Source organism: Sus scrofa, chromosome 4 (assembly GCF_054392235.1).
Source record: "Sus scrofa isolate SSC_HxYL_T2T_F1_AM1 chromosome 4, Sscrofa_HxYL_maternal_Yorkshire_Landrace_v2.0, whole genome shotgun sequence".
Classification (NCBI taxonomy): domain Eukaryota; kingdom Metazoa; phylum Chordata; class Mammalia; order Artiodactyla; family Suidae; genus Sus; species Sus scrofa.
The window spans coordinates 116,013,814-116,030,539 of NC_139386.1; the positions used below are offsets into that span (position 1 = coordinate 116,013,814).

The following is a 16,726-nucleotide window of genomic DNA, read 5'->3' on the forward strand; positions in this document are numbered from 1 at the left end:
GGCCAACCCAGTTACATAACCCCATGGCTGGGACCCTGGGGAAGCCAGGCTGCAGAGCAGGTGCTCAGCCCCTCCCTCACCCCCAGCAGTGAAAATCTTCCTCTGGAGCCCAGCCTCGGGGTGGCCCAGCATGGAGGCAGCCACGGCTCTGGAGGTGGCCTCAGGATCCACACTGAAGGTGAAAGAAGCCAGCCCAGCCGATGCCGACCGACCCCAGGCTTCACCTCAGCAGGAGGCTGGCAGCCCCATTCCCCAGCTGCTACCCCCCATAGAAGGTGACCCATGGCGGTGGGGAGAGGGGAGGCTGGGCGTGGGAGTTGGAAGGACTTCCTGCTACCCTGACTGCACCTCGGTAGGTTTTACAGAGCTAAAGGGCTTCAGGGGGTCGGAACGTAGGATGCAGGAGCCCCTACTGGATCCCCTTCCTTGCTGGAGTCCTGCTTGCTGCTCAAGTGTCTGCTGGGTTTTCGCTTTTTACCTAAGAAGTCAGTGAATGGTGTTTGTGGCACTTTATAGTGACTGATAATGACAGGTTTCTATTTTTACCTATACAATATGCCTCGGGCAAGGAGGACCTGATGTACTAACGCCAGTCAGGAAGGAAACGAGGGGTGAGATGGTGTCCACCTGGATTAGGAGAAGGGGGACATGGAAGGCTGATAGCCACCAGGAGGCTAAGTGGTGAACTGTATGTAACATTCCGCCTCGCCCTCAGCAGAGCCATGGGTCCGTGACCTACCCGGACAGTGACTTCCACAGGAAACCTTGCATTCCTGGAGCCTGAGCTCCAACAGAGGCAGAGCCCTTCGGGAGGAGCAGTCGGTTCCCCCTTTGCGATCACTGTGAACCTCCCAGCAAAGAGGGAGTTTTGAGGCTTGAGGTGGGGGCCCTTCCAGTCCCAATTTCCCTGCCAGCAGCCCTGCTGCCCAACACTGCCCCTGGACAAGGCCTCTGTAGCCAACAGCTCTGACACTCACCGGGGGTCTCTCCCACTGCTCCTGGCTCAGCCGAGGGAACATGGGAGGCAGGAGCCCGGCTGTCCCCTCTCCTGCACGGTAGGAACCACGGGGGCTGCAGGAAACATTTGAGACAATTCCCTGCACAAAGCCCCACTTCTGGCCCCTTGAGGTCTTAAGTGAAGAGGATGCAAAGACCACGAATGAGATGCCGTGGAATCCCAGTGTAGGAAGGGGAGCAAGAGGAGCCAAGATCTAGACTTCGATTCCCAGGGCTGCCTCCAAGCACCGTGACCTTGGCCAAGTCAACAGAATGCTTAGCTTCAATTTCCTCTCTGTAAGATGGTGATTACCAGTAGCTACCTGGTACGGGGGTTCACAGGATTGCTGAGATAATCCAAGGTGCCTTGGAAGAGGTCAAACCAAGTTGCGAACAGATGATAAATTATTTCCAAGTCAGGAGTGAAGGAGTTCGGTCTGCAAACAGGGGTGTGAAGGGAAAGTTTGCTGCCCCTTATCCTAATGGACGATGCTGGCTCTTCAGAAGCTGTTTGAACGGCAGGGGCAGAGAGCTGGCTGAGTGCGCTCCATTGGAAAATAGGAGAGAGAGCACAGGTTATTGGGAACATATTAGGCTGAGATGGTCTTGAGGTAGAAACCAGTTTCTTCCCCAAAAGTCTCAGGGAGTAAGTCACAGGCAGAGGGAGAGAGAGCCAGGACTGCTGCCTCCCTGCCCCTGGTCTCCACAAAACCTCAGGGCAGGGTGCTCATCTCTCCCACATCCTCCCTCCAGCCACAGGGGGACGCTGTGGGCAGTCAGCTCCTGACAGCTGCGGCCTGGCACACAAGTGCGACCTAAAGAGCCCCATTCTCTGCACCGCAGGCCTCAGGGCCACCACCACCGCTGAGCTGCTCAACCCACTGGCATCCCAGAGGCTGCTGGCAGTAAGGACTCCCTGTGACCCTCTGCGCATGGGTTTGCATTTGGTATACAGTCAGGAAAAGAAGACAAGAGTTCACATCCTAGCTCTGTCCTTGACCCGAGCCAAGGCAATCCGCTTTCATTTTCTTGTCTGTAAATTGAGGGAGCAAATTAAATCAGGGTTCTTAATTCTTTGAAGGATATGGACCCCTAGGAAAATCTGATGAGAGCTGTGGATTATTGCCCCGAGATAAATACTCAACCAAGTTCAGAGAGTCCACAGAATCACTGAAGCCCAGCCAGAGGCCTTCAGGGCACCATGGCTCTGGACCAGATGGCCCTCAGCTTCCTGGTGAGTGTGAGGGCTTTGCCTTCCTCTGAACCCCTCTTCTCCCTTATGGGGAGCTCTACAGGACCTAGAGGGGTGCTGCGGGGAGCTCGTGCACACATTTGAAACAAAGGCATCAGAACATTTGCAGCACCAAAATAAGCAACCGCTGACCCTGTCTCCTAGTCGAGAAAGCCCGCTCCACATGTCTAAATAAGCAAAGGTCGGGGGTTGGCCCGGGGAAACCATCCTCTGACACCCTCAGCTCTGCACAGAGGCGCTGTGTTCTGGAGACAACACTGGGCAGGGGCCAGAGGAGAGCTTCTGCGACAGTGAGAGGCAGGCGACAGGCTGCACTCTGACGTGGAGATGATGAGACCCTTCGGCCCAGGGGCTGGGCCCGTCGGCTGAGCTCAGCACAACTGCTCCAACTGAGGGCGTGTCCTCTCAGTCTGGACTGTGATGTGACTTCAGCCTTGGAATGCTGAAACCCTAGCCTGGGAGAAACCATCCTTCCTTCTTTCCTCCCTTCTGGAGATATTTATTTTTTGTCTGTTATGTGCTAGGCACTATTACAAACATGAACAAAGTAAGCAAAAAACACTGCCCTCATGGAGATTACATTCTAGTGCAAGGAGTTCCCGTTGCAGCACAGCAGAAAAGAACCTGACTAGTATCCATGAGGATGCAGGTTCGATCCCTGGCCTTACTCAGTGGGTCGGGGATCCGGCGCAGCTGTAGTGTAGGCCAGCAGCTACAGCTCTGATTCAACCCCTAGACTGGGAATCTCCATATGCCATGGGTGCAGCCCTAAAAAAACAAAAAACAACAACATTCCAGTGCAAGGAGAAAAATAATAAATAAGCAAACAAAATACATACAATTTCAGATGATGCTAATTGCTATGCTGAAAAACAAAGCAGAGAAAGAAGATGAAAGGTGCTGGGGGAAGGATTCGTGCTTGCTGTTTTAAACAGAATAGGCAGTGAAGTCTCATTAATAGGTGATTTGAGCAGCAGCTCAAAGGAGACAAGAGCAATGCATGCAGATATTTGGGGGGAAGATCGTCCATGCAGAGAGAACAGTAAGTGCAAAGGCCCTGAGGCAGGAGTACACCCTATGGACTGGGGTCATGGTGGCTGTAGCAGAGTGAGGGAGAGAACAGCAGGTCTGGCGTCAGAGAGGTAGCAGGACCATTGTGGACACTGGTTCAACTCTGAGACAGGTGGAAGCCCTGGCAGGGTTTTAGATGAGAACTGACATGATCAGGTGTAGGTTTCAAGACTGAGTTAAGAACTGGCTATAGCAGGCCTTGGTCACTAGCAAGACTGTCAACTGAGAATGTGAGAGAAAGCGTAGAGGTTTCAGAAAGGGAGGCAAGCAGCCCTCACCTAGGAGCACAGGAGGTTGAGTGAACTAAGGAAGCCTGGCGGAAGTGCCAGGGTCTGCTAGAGGTAGTGGGCGTCAATTTAAAGTCAGCTCGGTTTTGTATTTTTCCCCAGGCATGTTTAGCTGTGTGGATGTCAGCACTGAGTGGGTGGAAAGTAGTTAATGGGGGCTGGATATTGCTAGGAGAGTGCGATGAAGCAGAATAGGATTAAGGGATTTGAGGGGGACATGCAAGGGAGCAAGTCTAATGATGACCATGGAATCTAAGATGGGTGGGAAAGAAAGGAATAACATGACAGGGGCAATAGAGAGCAAAAGGTGGGAAGGAAATGGATCAGAGGTTTCCATGGGCTGAAGAATTGCTGCTGCTGGAGCACTGGAAGAAAGGAGGGAGACAAGGGGATCAAGACTGCTTGGTTTGTTTGTTTCTTTCTCTCTCTCTCTTTTTTTTTAGGGCTGCACCCGCAGCACATGGAGGTTCCCAGGCTAGGGGTCAAATCGGAGCTACAGCTGCCAGCCTACACCACAGCCATAGCAGCACAGGATCTGAGCCGCATCTGTGACCTATACCACAGTTCACGGCAATGTCAGATCCTTTACCACTGAGCGAGGCCAGGGATTGAATCTGTGTCCTCATGGATACTAGTCAGGTTCTTTTCCACTGAGCCACAACAGGAACACTGGGAATCAAGACTGTTGATGAAACAAACAGGCCTCAAAATTTAAGACTCAACTACAACTGATGTTTATTTCTTAATAGCAAAACAACCAAAAGCAAGTGTTCCTACTCAGCAGACAGTTCTCCACACTCTAAGGGATCACAGGGCCATGCCTTGGGGCCCCACGATCATCTACATGCAGCTAGCAGACGGGAAATAAGAACTCACTTATTAAAAGCCTCGGCTCAGAAGTGATTCTCATCACTTCCCCTCACATTTTGCAGGTAAGAACTAGACTCCTCATCACACAGCAAGTGGAGCAGCTCTTACTCAGAGATAATTTACTATGAAAGAGAAAATATCTCTAAACTGCTGTGGGAGGTGGTGCCAAGAGAGTGAGATGCTTGAAATTCAGATTCTAGAGGGGCCACAGGTCTTGGTCTAGATAGTGACCAAAGGACCCAGAGCTGAGCAGGGGAGGACGAAAGATTGGAGGAGTAACAGGCAAGGCTGTGAGAGGCCCTGCAGGGACTGGAAGGCTGGGTGTTGAGATGGCCAGGAATCAGGGCTGGAGCAATGCTGGAGACAGTGACACTGAGCCAAGGCTACACTCATCAGCATGAGGGGGAGACAGCCACAAGGGGAGGGGGTGACGAAGTGTTCTCCTTGGAGAACCATTGTCCGTTTCTAAGTCCTTTTATTTTTTTCTGACTTTAGTTTCATGGCCCTTAAGGAGGGGGCACTCGGTTCTTCACAAGGTGCTTTTGAAGTCACCACACTTCTTTCCCATACACTCCTCCAGACAGGTCTCTGATAAGGTCAAGGCCACATCCTTCGCATCTACTAATGTTTCCCTAAGAAATACTGGTACTTTTTTGCACCCCTGAAAACCTCTGGGATTTTTTGGAAGCCACAGCTCACCTTATGCATTTGCCCTTTTCTGGTGACCATTCACTCATACGTGCATGTGCACGTGTGCGCACGCGCGCACACGCACTCACACACGTACACTCCTCCACTCTTGCAATGAATGTGTCCATCTTGTTCCTTCCCCTCCAGGCCATAATTAATACCATCAATCCGAACTACACAATCCTTAGGGGATCGCTGGGGAAAGTCTTTAGCCACGTGAAAAACCAAATTAGGAGAGAGCAAGGGTAGTTATTTCCCATAAGCAGAGAAGGAAATGGGCATAAACTGCAGCAGAAAGGAAATAGGGTAGAATTAGGAGAGATTTTCTAATGAAGAGAAGTCAAGATTTCTGGACTTTAAGTAGCTTCCCTCACCACTAATTTTTAAGATAGTACTTCTGTCTGAGAGAAATTCGGTGCTGAAGAGCAACACAGCTCAGAAGCCGAGGGCTCACATGGGACTTTTCAAAATGCCTTTTCCTAAGGCTCTATGAACGGAGAAAACCAGGGTTCTGCTTTAAGGCTTTAGTCTTTGGGTCACACCCCTCCTGGCATCTGAGGAGGAGAAAGACCTTGAGCGTCAGGGAGAGCCAGTTTCTCCAAGGTCAGTACAATTACCACCTCGCCTGACTGCGGATGTGTGAAAAGAGATGCCCCAGATGCGCCCTCCTATTAACTTTCTTAGCAAAGGGTCAGACTGCTTGTTTGCTGGGCAGACTGAAGGCTTGAGCTGAGCTGGGAAAGAGCTTGCTGCCACCCAGCACCCAGAGCTGTCACACTCTCTTCTGCCACCTCCCTGTACTGTGAGCGGCTTTAGCTTCAAGCCCATCCTCTGCCCTCCCACTGGGGGCTGGGAGACTACGGCGAGCAGAATCCTCAACTACTAGTCCTCAGAGTTGGGACTTTCTAGTAACTTAAATTTGTCCCTTATTAATTCATCATCTTGTCAGGGAATCCCACTTAGAAGCAAAGAACTGACCAAGGAGCCCTCCAGAAAGGGAGAGACCACCAGCCTGGCTTCAGCCTTTCTCCTCTGTCTCTCTCTCCCCCAACCCCTCGGCCTCCCCTCTGGATTTCAAGCCATTCTGCTAATCCTCCTTGAATTCCCCCATCTTAGCTTATGTTCCATATAAACTAATTTCTTTTCCTCCTTAGTTCAGGTCAAACAATGCTAACCATTTCCAAGGTATTTTCCCATTGTTTTTTGTTCTGTTTTTTTTTAGGGCCACACCCGTGGCATATGTAGGTTCCCAGGCTAGGGGTCAAATTGGAGCTATAGCTGCCAGCCTACACCACAACCACAGCAACGCGGGATCTGAGCCATGTCTGTGACCTACACCACAGCTCATGGCAACGCCAGATCCTCAACCCACTGAGCGAGGCCAGGGATCAAACCTGCATCCTCATGGATACTAGTCGGTTTTGTTAACCTCTGAGCCACAATGGGAACTCCTTTTCCAAGGTGTGTTTCTAAGAAATGCTAAGTGGGGACAAATACTACAGACATCAGCAGGCACCTACCTGTGGAAGCCCCCTTCCTACCTGAGGTAGAAGCAGAGCAGGGCTCCACTGGCACCTCTTCCGGGTGTGAGGGCCTGGGTTCCCTCCCTCACCTCAGCCTTTTCAACCCTTGAGTGTGTCTCCCTGCCTTCCCTTCCTGGGCTCCTCCCTCCAGCAGCCCTGACCCCGGTGCCCAGTCCCAGGGGGACGCCAGCAGGCAGGAAGTGCTCAGAGAATGGGTCCTTCAGACACACACTCTGGCTCTGGGAGGCCGAGTCCTGGTGGCAGCACTTCACAGCTGGCCATGAGACCTTCAGCAGATCTGTTTCTCTCTCCCAGGCCTTTCCTTCCAGTCTCCTCCTTGCTCTGGGTGCTCATCAAGGTTCTTCGAAGTTCGGGTGTTCTGGAGGCAGCGTCTCTCCAGCTATCTCCCCAGCGAGCGCAGAGCGTCACTCTCCCGGCAGCAGTTAGCTCCCAGCCCCCCAAGATGAGATTCTGACCCTCCTTTGCAACTGCCATCCTCTTTGTGCAGGAAACCCTGCAGTCCTACCTTCCTGCACTCAACTCCTTGGTCGCCTGCCAGGAAGGCCACAGGAGAGCAACTCGCCGCACAACACGTCTTCTGTTCTTCACACCCCGCCTCCTCCCAAACCGCCAACGAGGAGCAGAGGGCAGCCCAGGGGGGTCAGTCAGCTGCCGGGCTGCGCAGAGGCCTCAGGCCTGAGCTGTGAGCGGGACGGCGCCCAGGAGGCCCCACAGGGTAGCAGCGGGGCAAAGTCTAAGCAGCACCACCCAGGTTAAAACGTAAGCCATAAGGCAAAGGAGGGAAATGAGGTAAATAGAATGGAGAGTGTGCACGGAGTATTTCTCCTTGTTTTCCTCTGCGGAGGCCAGTGCTCTAGAGACGGTAACGGGGGCAGATTGTGGGCGCCAAGCTCCTGGTCTCTAAACAACAGTCTACGAACTGAGGTGTAGGAAGAGCTTCGTAGAACCTTCGTTTATTTTCTGCTTATGTTATTCTAAATGTCACCAAATTTCTGCATTACGTAATGTACACTTTAAACAGTTCAATAACGCCATGTTAAACGTGCATACAGTGGGGCAAGTGTTCGGGAATATATTTGCAGGAAAATGTATGTTATCAACAAGTCTGGAATCTGCTCTCAAGCCATTTTGTGCTGTTTGCCACAGCTGCGTACTGGGGTGGGGTTCCTCTGACGGCTAGGAGCAAGTGGTGGGGGAAGGTGGGGGGGTCCAAGGCGCTGTCACACTCTGTGTCCAACAGCGGCAGGGGACCAAGGAGGAGACAGGAGCCCCCAAGGGCTGGAAAATGGAGTAAGTCTCAGCCAGGCCCCCAAAGGAACCCAAGTGGGGTGCTGGTGCTTCCTCAGCCAAGGGCGCCCGAGGCCTCCCAAGAGGAAACTACAGCTGGTCATTCTCCAAACTTCCACTCAGCACTTTCCTGAGCATATCTTGTCTTCATCCTGGAAGCCAATAAATATAATCTAATCTCTTTTCTCACTAGAACATGCCTGGAAGATGAAGGAGAAGCGAGCAGTGGACCTAATCTTTCCCAGAATCTGACTATACAAAGTGATCCTCCACAAACTGGAAGACACTACACAGGCCCCTGAGCAGGGCGGCCCTGCAGAGAAAGGGACCCAGAGGCTAGCTCCCTCTGCAGCGACATCAGTGCTGTCCTCGTGGGCCAAGGGTGTTGACTCTGCCTGCAGAATGTACAGCCTTCTCCTTGGGGTCTGGCACCAAACTGGGAAGCAGGGCTGACACTCGGAGGTCAGGGTTAACTGTGAATGTGGCCTTGATAAAAGGAGCGTTGTTGAGGACAAATGTAGAAAAGGAGGAGTTCCCGCTGTGTCTCAGCAGTAAGGAACCCGACTGCTGGAGAGAGCGGGTTCAATCCCTGGCCTCACTCAATGGGTTAAGGACCCAGCTTTGCCGTGAGCTGTGTGTAAGTCGCAGACTCGGCTTGGATCCCGCGTTGCTGTGGTTGAGGTGTAGGCCGGCAGCTATTGCTCTGATTCTACCCCTAGCCTGAGAAATTGCACAGGCCGCATGGGTGCAGCCCTAAAAAGATACAAAAAAAAAAAAAAAGGAAAAGGAGTGGAAAGACAAACCACACAGACTGGACTAGTCTGTGCACAAACAGGAAAAAAAAATCTCATCTGATGAAAGGTCAGTGGTTGAGAATTACAAATTAAAAGTAGTAGGCGTCAGGCTTGTGCTTCGGTGCTCTGTCAGGACTTTAATGCTCTCTAGAGGATTCTTCAGCCAGTTGCTCATCCCCAAGTCCTGGCGAGACGATGGGAGCAGTCTTCCCAGCCGGAGAGAAGGCTGGATCTGCTGGGTGTTGCCTGGGTCACCTGCGCATGGAGCACAGCCGGATGCAGTATCTGCTTCCTCTAAGCTCTCCTCTTCCCCAACAGGAGGCTCACCACTGAATTTTCTCTCTTTCCTTCACTCAGAGCATCCCAAAATCTGGCTTCCTCGGGCCCTGAGGCAGACCTATATCCGGAAGGTTGGAGAAGCTGTGAACCTGCTAATCCCGTTCCAGGTGATCATGCCAGCCCCATGTTGAGTCTATGGCCAGGACCAGGCCACGGTTTGGATTTGGAAGCAGAAACCAAGAGTCCTGCGAGTGGGGCAGTCATCCTAGCCTTGAATGGAGGGGGCCAGTCACCAGAAGTCTGAGGCCAAAGGGGCCATCCATCAGCGCTCCTGAGCAGGGGTTGGGTCAGGTCAGGTGGGCCCCACATGATGACATGAGACCAATCCATGCCTTTCAGTTAGCAGAGGTCTGGAAGTTTGGAGGGCTCTCAGGGCTATGGGCAGTTTTGTCAGTCCCAGCTGCCTTTGCTGTTCATGACCTGGAGGCTCAGAGGGTGGCCATCCCCCTTTCCCACAATCCTGAAGCTGCTGCTAAGAGATGGAAGTCGTTTGCTGGCACAGCTCACCAGCCTCCCACTCAAGGAATTTGCAGCTGTGACTCAAGTCACCACATGGACCTGATAGTTCTGACCCCTAACAGACGGGAGGGGCAAGGGGCCTCTTGGGGCCACTCAGAGCCTTCTCCCCATTTCTCAGGGCAAACCCAGACCTCGAGCCATCTGGACACATGACGGCTGTGCCCTGGACACCAGTCGTGTGAGCGTGCGGCACGGGGAGCGGGACTCCATCCTCTTCATCCGAGAGGCCCAGCGTGCTGACTCAGGTCGCTACCAGCTCCATGTGCAGCTGGGCGGGCTGGAGGCCACCGCTGCCATCGACATCCTGGTGATTGGTACCATGCGGGGAGTGGGAGACAGGGTGGTCCTCAGGGGTTCCCTCTCCAGCCTGAAGAGGAGCCAGCACAGGGAGCTGGGGAAGCGGGGTGTGGGGGCTCAATGATGGGTTGGGGGAGGGGTGGCTCAGCAGAAAGGGAGGGGCCCCTCCTGGAATGACATCCTTGCGTGTGACGCGTGCCATGCCCGCCGCCATGCTTGGCCCTTTCAGAGAGGCCAGGCCCTCCTCAGAGTATCAAGCTGCTGGACGTCTGGGGCTCCAGCGCTACCCTGGAGTGGACACCTCCCCAAGACACGGGCAACGCGGCACTGCTGGGCTACACGGTGCAGAAGGCTGACATGAAGTCTGGGGTGAGGCTGGGCTGGGAGGGAGAGAGGAAGGAACAGCACATTCTGGAGTGGGGCTCTGGTAGCTCCGTGTGGTGGGCTGAGGTGCAATGAGTTCCCAAAGCGAGGGTCCCACGCCCACCATGTTCTGGGGCCCTGCAGCTGTGGTTCACGGTGCTGGAGCGCTACCACCACACCAGCTGCACCGTCTCCAACCTCATCGTTGGCAACTCCTATGCATTTCGAGTCTTTGCTGAGAACCAGTGTGGGCTCAGCGAGACAGCCCCCATCACTGCTGACCTGGCCCACATCCAGAAGGCAGGTGAGGCACAGAAAGCCTTCAGAGGCGGGAAGAGTTAAGGAGAGAGTTGAAGAGGGATGGGGCTCTCAGGCACTCTAGCAAGGCCCTTCTTGGTCCCCTCAGCTACCATTTACAAGACGGAGGGCTTTGCCCAGCGAGATTTCTCTGAAGCCCCAAAGTTCACCCAGCCTCTGGCAGACTGTACTACAGTCATTGGCTACGACACCCAGCTCTTCTGCTGTGTCCGCGCCTCCCCCAAGGTGAGCAGAGAGGCCTGTGGGTGGCTGTGCTGTGCGGCTCCCTGCTCCTGCTCTAACCTTAGCTGTGGCCAAGAACATTCTAACCAAAGCATCTGTTCCCATCACCAACGTCTGCTCCTTCCACAGCAAGGTATGAAGGAATGCCCAGGGTACTGGGTGTTGTGGATATGCTTCCGGTTTCCCTTTCAGTGTCTGTGCCTCGCACGGGAAGATGTCCCTTAATGTCCTGCTGGCAGCTGGGCATGAGCTGCAAAGTTGTTTCTCTGGCCCGGGTGATGGAGTCCTGCTGGTTTCTCCCTACCCTCCAAGCCTCATCCCATCAGGGCCACACACATGGAGTTGAACCACAACCCTGAGCAAGGCTCCCTGTATACTTACAGCCTGGTCACTGCACTCCACACTTGGCTTAGGACACCATGAACACCTTTTGTGTCCTGGGCCAGACCACGTGGAGATAACATCTCAGAGAGTATCAATAAGCCCACTCTACAACCTACTTGCTAACCAAATGGGACAGAAGCAACTCCCAAGCCAAAAGTGGGAATAGACTGTGAAAGATTCGACAGCGTATATATAGAAAAGAGGAGGTCCCGACGCCTAGTACTTCTGGTCCCTAAAGGGGCTGCCAAGCAGAAAGGAACGGAAGTGGCCCCTTTCTTCCAGTCAGGAATACCTGATGAATGAGGCGAGGTGTCAGCTGTTATTTTCGACCAAGAGAAGGAGCTAGGGAGGCTGCTGAGGTACTTGCAGGGGAACCCCTTCCCAAACATAAGGGACAGGGAGTTTTCCAGAAGGCCGTTATCTCATCCAGACCCCTGGACCATCTGTTCTTAAAGCACCCTGCTCCTCCTGCTCCTCTGGCCTGTGTGTCCCCAAGGCTTTAGACAAAGAGTCCAGAGACTGAGCACAGAAAGAACAATTAGTTCTTACCACCCCTTGCTGCCCCCTCATCTTTGTCTTCCAGCCAAAGATCATCTGGCTGAAGAACAAGATGGATATCCAAGGCAACCCCAAGTACAGAGCCCTCACTCACTTGGGAATCTGCTCCCTAGAGATCCGCAAGCCTGGTCCCTTTGATGGGGGCATCTACACTTGCAAGGCGGTTAATCCTCTGGGGGAGGCGTCCGTGGACTGTCGGGTGGACGTGAAAGGTAAGGGCAGAACTTGCACCTGAAGGGTGTGATCACCTCCTCTTTCCACAGGTGGAAAGGTCGAGGGCAGAGACACACACCTAGATGGAGAAGGGCTCATTTGGCTTCTCCTTCAGGCCTTCTCATCACTGTCACCACCAGGATGTATTTTTTTTATCCACTATCTCATGTCTCTCCATCATAATTCTGTAATATAGGAAGAATCGCCCTTTCCATTTTGCAAAAGAGAGACCTGAAGCATAGGAAGGGGATCAATCGGTTTGCCCAAGATTTTTACCACCGGTTAATTGAGGAGTTGGCGCTATGATGGAAGGAGGCCAAGTCTCCCAGACAGTACCTGGACTGTTTTTCTTTAAACTATACAATCTTCTTATTCAGTCCAGAAAAGCTATAGTTCTTTCTTGCGGTTTTAAGCAAACCAGAGGACTTTCATCTCCGGTGTGTCAAAAGGGAATATTGCACATCCTATTTTTTTTTTTTTTTTTTTTTTTTGTCTTTTTAGGGCTGCACTCACATATGAAAGTTCCTAGGCTAGTGGTCGAATTGGAGCTGCAGCTGCCGGCCTACACCACAGACACAGCGACACCAGATCTGAGCTGCATCTGCAACCCACACCACAGCTCACAGCAACGCTGGATCCTTAACCCGCTGAGCAAGGCCAGGGATTGAACCCACATCCTCATGGATACTAGTTGGGTTCGTTTCCACCGAGCCATGATGGGAACACCACTACCTCTCTTAAAAAGTATTCATTCATCCACCCATTCCTGTCACTTTGTTCAGATCTCCATCACTGCATTTAGAATACTGTTCTGTAATTATCTATTTAATATCTGTTTCCCCATAAACCATGAGCACTCTGAGAGCAGGGACCATCTTACTCACCTTTGTTCCCCAGCGTTGAGCCCAGTTTCTGACACAGCACAGGCACTCTCTAAGTGTGTGTGGCCCGAATTAGGAATAAATGGGCCATTACCTGGCCTAGTCTTCCCTCTGCTCAGACCCCTAGTTGGCACCATGGACCCCCCAGAAACCTGGAAGTATATCCCTTCTCAATGCAATGAAAGGTTTTCCAGGGATTTCTGAGATGTTAATACTGAGAAATGTCTGAATTCTTGCAGCTCCTAATTGAGGCGCCCTAACATGGACATGAGAAACTCCTGGGGAAGGTAAGGAAAGAGGGATGAGGGTCTGAGGGAGTCTTTCATGTTTACGGCTCGTGTTGTTGAGTCTGGGACAGACGTATGTTCCTAAGCCTTTCAACCACGCACTCACTGGCAGCCACTTTTCACCACGATTTTTAAGCTAATATTATCATCCCTATGGAGGAAATTTACCATAGATGAGGTCCACTTGGGCACATCCTCTAGCTATCTGTACTCCTCACGCCGATGATAGCAATTAAACCTGATGGTCTTCTGAAGGAGAGGGATAGTGTCTGCCTAATTGTAAGGGAGGTGCTGCAAGAAAAGGTGTCAAGGGAACAATGAGGACTGGAGGATGGCTGAGGGTCACCACCACCACGCGGCAGTAGTGAGGAAAAGCAGAGAGGAAAATGTCCTTGTCAACTAATTCTTTCTACCTCAGTCGGCATGGTGAAAAACAGATTTGTTTGCTTGCTTTTTACTCTGAAGGTTTCGGATTCCTTCCCTTGCCTTACAAGAGAGGAAAACCACCATTATCGTTACATGCCAATGATAATTGAATGTGTCCCAAGAAGCTCATTATTGGCAAAGAGCAACTCAGACCATCATTTAGAATTTGATAACTCCCTCAGACTCGCAATCACTCACAGCAGAAATGCTGTGTACAAACTGATGAGTGGGGTGAAAAGGAAGCTCATGAGAGAATTAAAGAGAACTGGTTCCCAGTGTCTCCTCTGACTTGTAGCTCCTGGCTGATGAATCCAGAGAATTAATTCCATTCCAGAAGCCACTTATTTAAGCCTCTCACTGATACAAAGCAAATGAAAACCCTGAGGGATGCATCAAAAGTACAGGCTTCTCAGGGGAGCTCTCTGTGCCAGTTGGCTTGTGCAGCCAGTTCTCTCGCCTTCGCTCAATTCCCCCTCTGTGTGAAGGTTAAGGTTATGGTTAATGTTATGCTGTGTTGGTGTTAGCCTTGGTAGTGTTAGTTGCCCTTTCCCGTCTCTTTCACACAGTGCCAGCAACGAAACAGAGTAAGTAGAGAACTCAGAACTTGGGACCCAGACACCGGGACGGGGTGCCTCGGTATCCCAGATGCGCTCTGGAGGTTTGCTGTTATGACCACGACATACCCTCTCTCTTTTGTGCCTCCAGGAAGACTGCGCTGCGACTGTTCTTAAGGAGCTCCAGCATACTCTATTTGGACTAGTCTAAATAAATGCATGCATCCTCAGTGCAAAAGTGTCCATCTGTTTGAGCTTTCTATATGGAAAACCATTGAGAACAGTGGAATCCTTTAGCCAGACTGTATGGAATCTGCAGACCCCCAGCCCCCTCTTTCCCTTCCCATATCCACATTTTCTTCCACAGAGGTTCCTAACACTGTCCTTTTCTTTAGAGAGTCTATGACAACCCCGCAGCACCAGGTGCTAAAAGAGATGCTCAAAATGATCTGCTTTCTTCCTCTCTGTGCTTTCTGGGTTGGAAAACCAGAATGCACATCTATCCCAGAGACACAGAAGGCAGGACACATAAATAGTCACACAGCTAATTAAAGACAAAGCACTAAGATGAGAGGGAGGGCTGGGAGATACTGAAGAAACAGGAGCAGAGTCTCATTAAGCCCCCGGGAAAGAATAAAGGTGAGGTGCACTTGCTTACATGTCTCCATTTCTATAACAAATAAGATACTGAAGGCATTCGGTGATGCAATCTGCCAGAGACAGCAACAACTCCTCCCATCCTGGTATGGGTATGGTGCTCTTCCCAGCAAAAACTGGAGTTTCTTTCTCCTCCCCTTGAATCTGGTTGACCATGGGACCCACTGTGACCAAAAGAATGTAGTGGAGGTGATGCTATGTCAGTTGGCCTAGACCTTAAGAGGTCTGGTAGTTTCTGCTTTTGCTTTTAGAAGTCAGCTCCCACATAAAGGATCTCAGGACAGATTACTGAATTTACCAGAGGCCACATGGAAGACAACCAAGCATCCTGGCTGACAGCCAGCACCACAGCCCTAGACGTGTGTGGCCACCTTAGACCCCTTGGCCTTGGTCAAGCGAAATCTACTCCTCATGTAGAGACAGTCTGTCCTTGCACTGCCCTGCCCAAATTGTAAAATCATGAGCAGATGAACAGTTGCTGTTGTTTCAAGTTGCTAAATATTGTGTGGTTGGTTACACAGTAATACAGGACTGAAACAGCCTTCTATGCATCAGGCACTGGACATCAGGTTTTCTCTTAATCTTCATTTTACAAATAAGTTAAAGTTTATAAATTGTTCCAAGTTATGTAGCTGGAAAGTAGAACATCTGGGATTTGAACCAGGTTTGTTTGACTTCAAGTCTTTCTTCCCTATTTCCTCCCCACTGTCTGGGCCTGCATTGGAATCGTGGGTTTAGGAAAGAAAAGATTTCTAGAAGGCAATAAACATTAGGCAAGGTTTTGAGGAGGAAGGGGATATGTTTTGGCTGAGTGTGAAGAACTTTTCTGTTTGGACCAAAGGCCTATTTTCAGTGGAGGCAAAGTATCTATTTCAGCCTCTGTCAATTGGAGTTTCCTGAGAATGAAGTCCCAGTGCCCCAAGACATTCATTGCAGGTCATAAATTAACTTCTTCCTATGCACTGAGAATGTTACTAGTTCTGTAGCATCCTTGGGAGAATTGAGAAAAAAGTTGCACAAATCATTTGCAGGGTCTAATGTACCTGGAGAATCCCTGCTGAGAGTGTTAGGAGGGACATTAGGCAGAAGGGGCCAGGGTCCAGAGCCAGCCAGTCCGGTACACAATGACCAAGAGGCCTCCCTGCAGCCAAAGCAGGGCCTAGGTCAGGAAGGAGTAAAATACCCCCAGCTATGATATCCTAAGGCTCAGTTAGACCTCTGGCCTCAGGCCACAGTCAGTCCCATGCCTCTGCTATTTGGTGAAGTACTCAAAGACCATCTCTTAAAGTTCGCATATTCTCAACCTTTATGGTGAATGAATAAAATCTTCACATTGGACAAGACCTCCAAACACAGATAATCTTTCTGCATTCAAGAACTGCACTGGAATCCTGAAGTTTTCTTTTTTCCTTTTTTTTTTTTTTTTAAGGGCTGCAGGTGTGGCATACAGAAGCTCCCAGGCTAGGGGTCTAATCAGAGCAACAGCTGCCGGTCTATGCCAGAGCCACGGCAACGCCACGTCTGAGCCGCATCTGTGACCTACACCACAGCTCATGGCAACCCTGGATCCTTAACCCACTGACCGAGGCCAGGGATCCAACCCGCAACCTCATGGTTCCTAGTCGGATTGGTTTCCACTGTGCCATGATGGGAACGCCTATTTATCCAAAATATTTTTAACACCTATTCACACATATCATTTTGGGGTTCAGCTGAGGGGGACATATATTTCCCAGGTGAATGGCCTTATGCTGAATGAAGAATTCTTGTGCCTGAAATCTACATTGTCATTCTGATGGAAGAAAGGAGATCCACTGCTTTTTTTTTTTTTTTTTTTTTTTGCAACAGCTTTCAAAATCATAATTTGGTGATAGAAAATTAGAGATGTGGAGTTCCCATGGTGGCACAGTGGTTAAC

At 51.1% G+C, this 16,726-nt stretch overlaps 1 protein-coding gene and 2 long non-coding RNA genes across 7 annotated transcripts in view; 1 reads left to right on the forward strand and 2 right to left on the reverse strand.

Annotated features, from left to right (window-relative positions):
* LOC110260358 (uncharacterized) overlaps positions 1–16,726 on the reverse strand; it is a 41,272-nt gene that overhangs the window by 23,159 nt on the left and 1,387 nt on the right. The gene's annotated exons all lie outside the window — the stretch shown is intronic.
* On the forward strand, positions 112–14,393 carry MYBPHL (myosin binding protein H like). 3 transcript variants are annotated; one of them, XM_085020526.1, is made up of 10 exons: positions 7,490–7,572; positions 8,191–8,858; positions 9,149–9,237; positions 9,768–9,963; positions 10,176–10,315; positions 10,454–10,613; positions 10,716–10,852; positions 11,817–12,003; positions 13,125–13,172; positions 14,304–14,390. In XM_085020526.1, the coding sequence occupies exons 2-9, from the start codon at positions 8,852–8,854 to the stop codon at positions 13,133–13,135; spliced, it is 927 nt and encodes a 308-aa protein (XP_084876652.1). In that variant the 5' UTR covers positions 7,490–7,572; positions 8,191–8,851; the 3' UTR covers positions 13,136–13,172; positions 14,304–14,390.
* LOC146404208 (uncharacterized) lies at positions 7,648–14,973 on the reverse strand. The gene is made up of 2 exons (XR_014844588.1): positions 14,811–14,973; positions 7,648–10,040 (listed from the first exon to the last, which is right to left on the reverse strand). It is a non-coding gene; the product is annotated as an uncharacterized LOC146404208 (long non-coding RNA).

What these genes read in the sequence shown, in the direction of transcription:
- MYBPHL (XM_085020526.1), top strand. An exon ending in CATCGACATCCTGGTGATTG is followed by an intron (nt 9,964 to 10,175) that starts GTACCATGCGGG and finishes TGGCCCTTTCAG; the next exon opens with AGAGGCCAGGCCCTCCTCAG. An exon ending in GGCCCACATCCAGAAGGCAG is followed by an intron (nt 10,614 to 10,715) that starts GTGAGGCACAGA and finishes TGGTCCCCTCAG; the next exon opens with CTACCATTTACAAGACGGAG.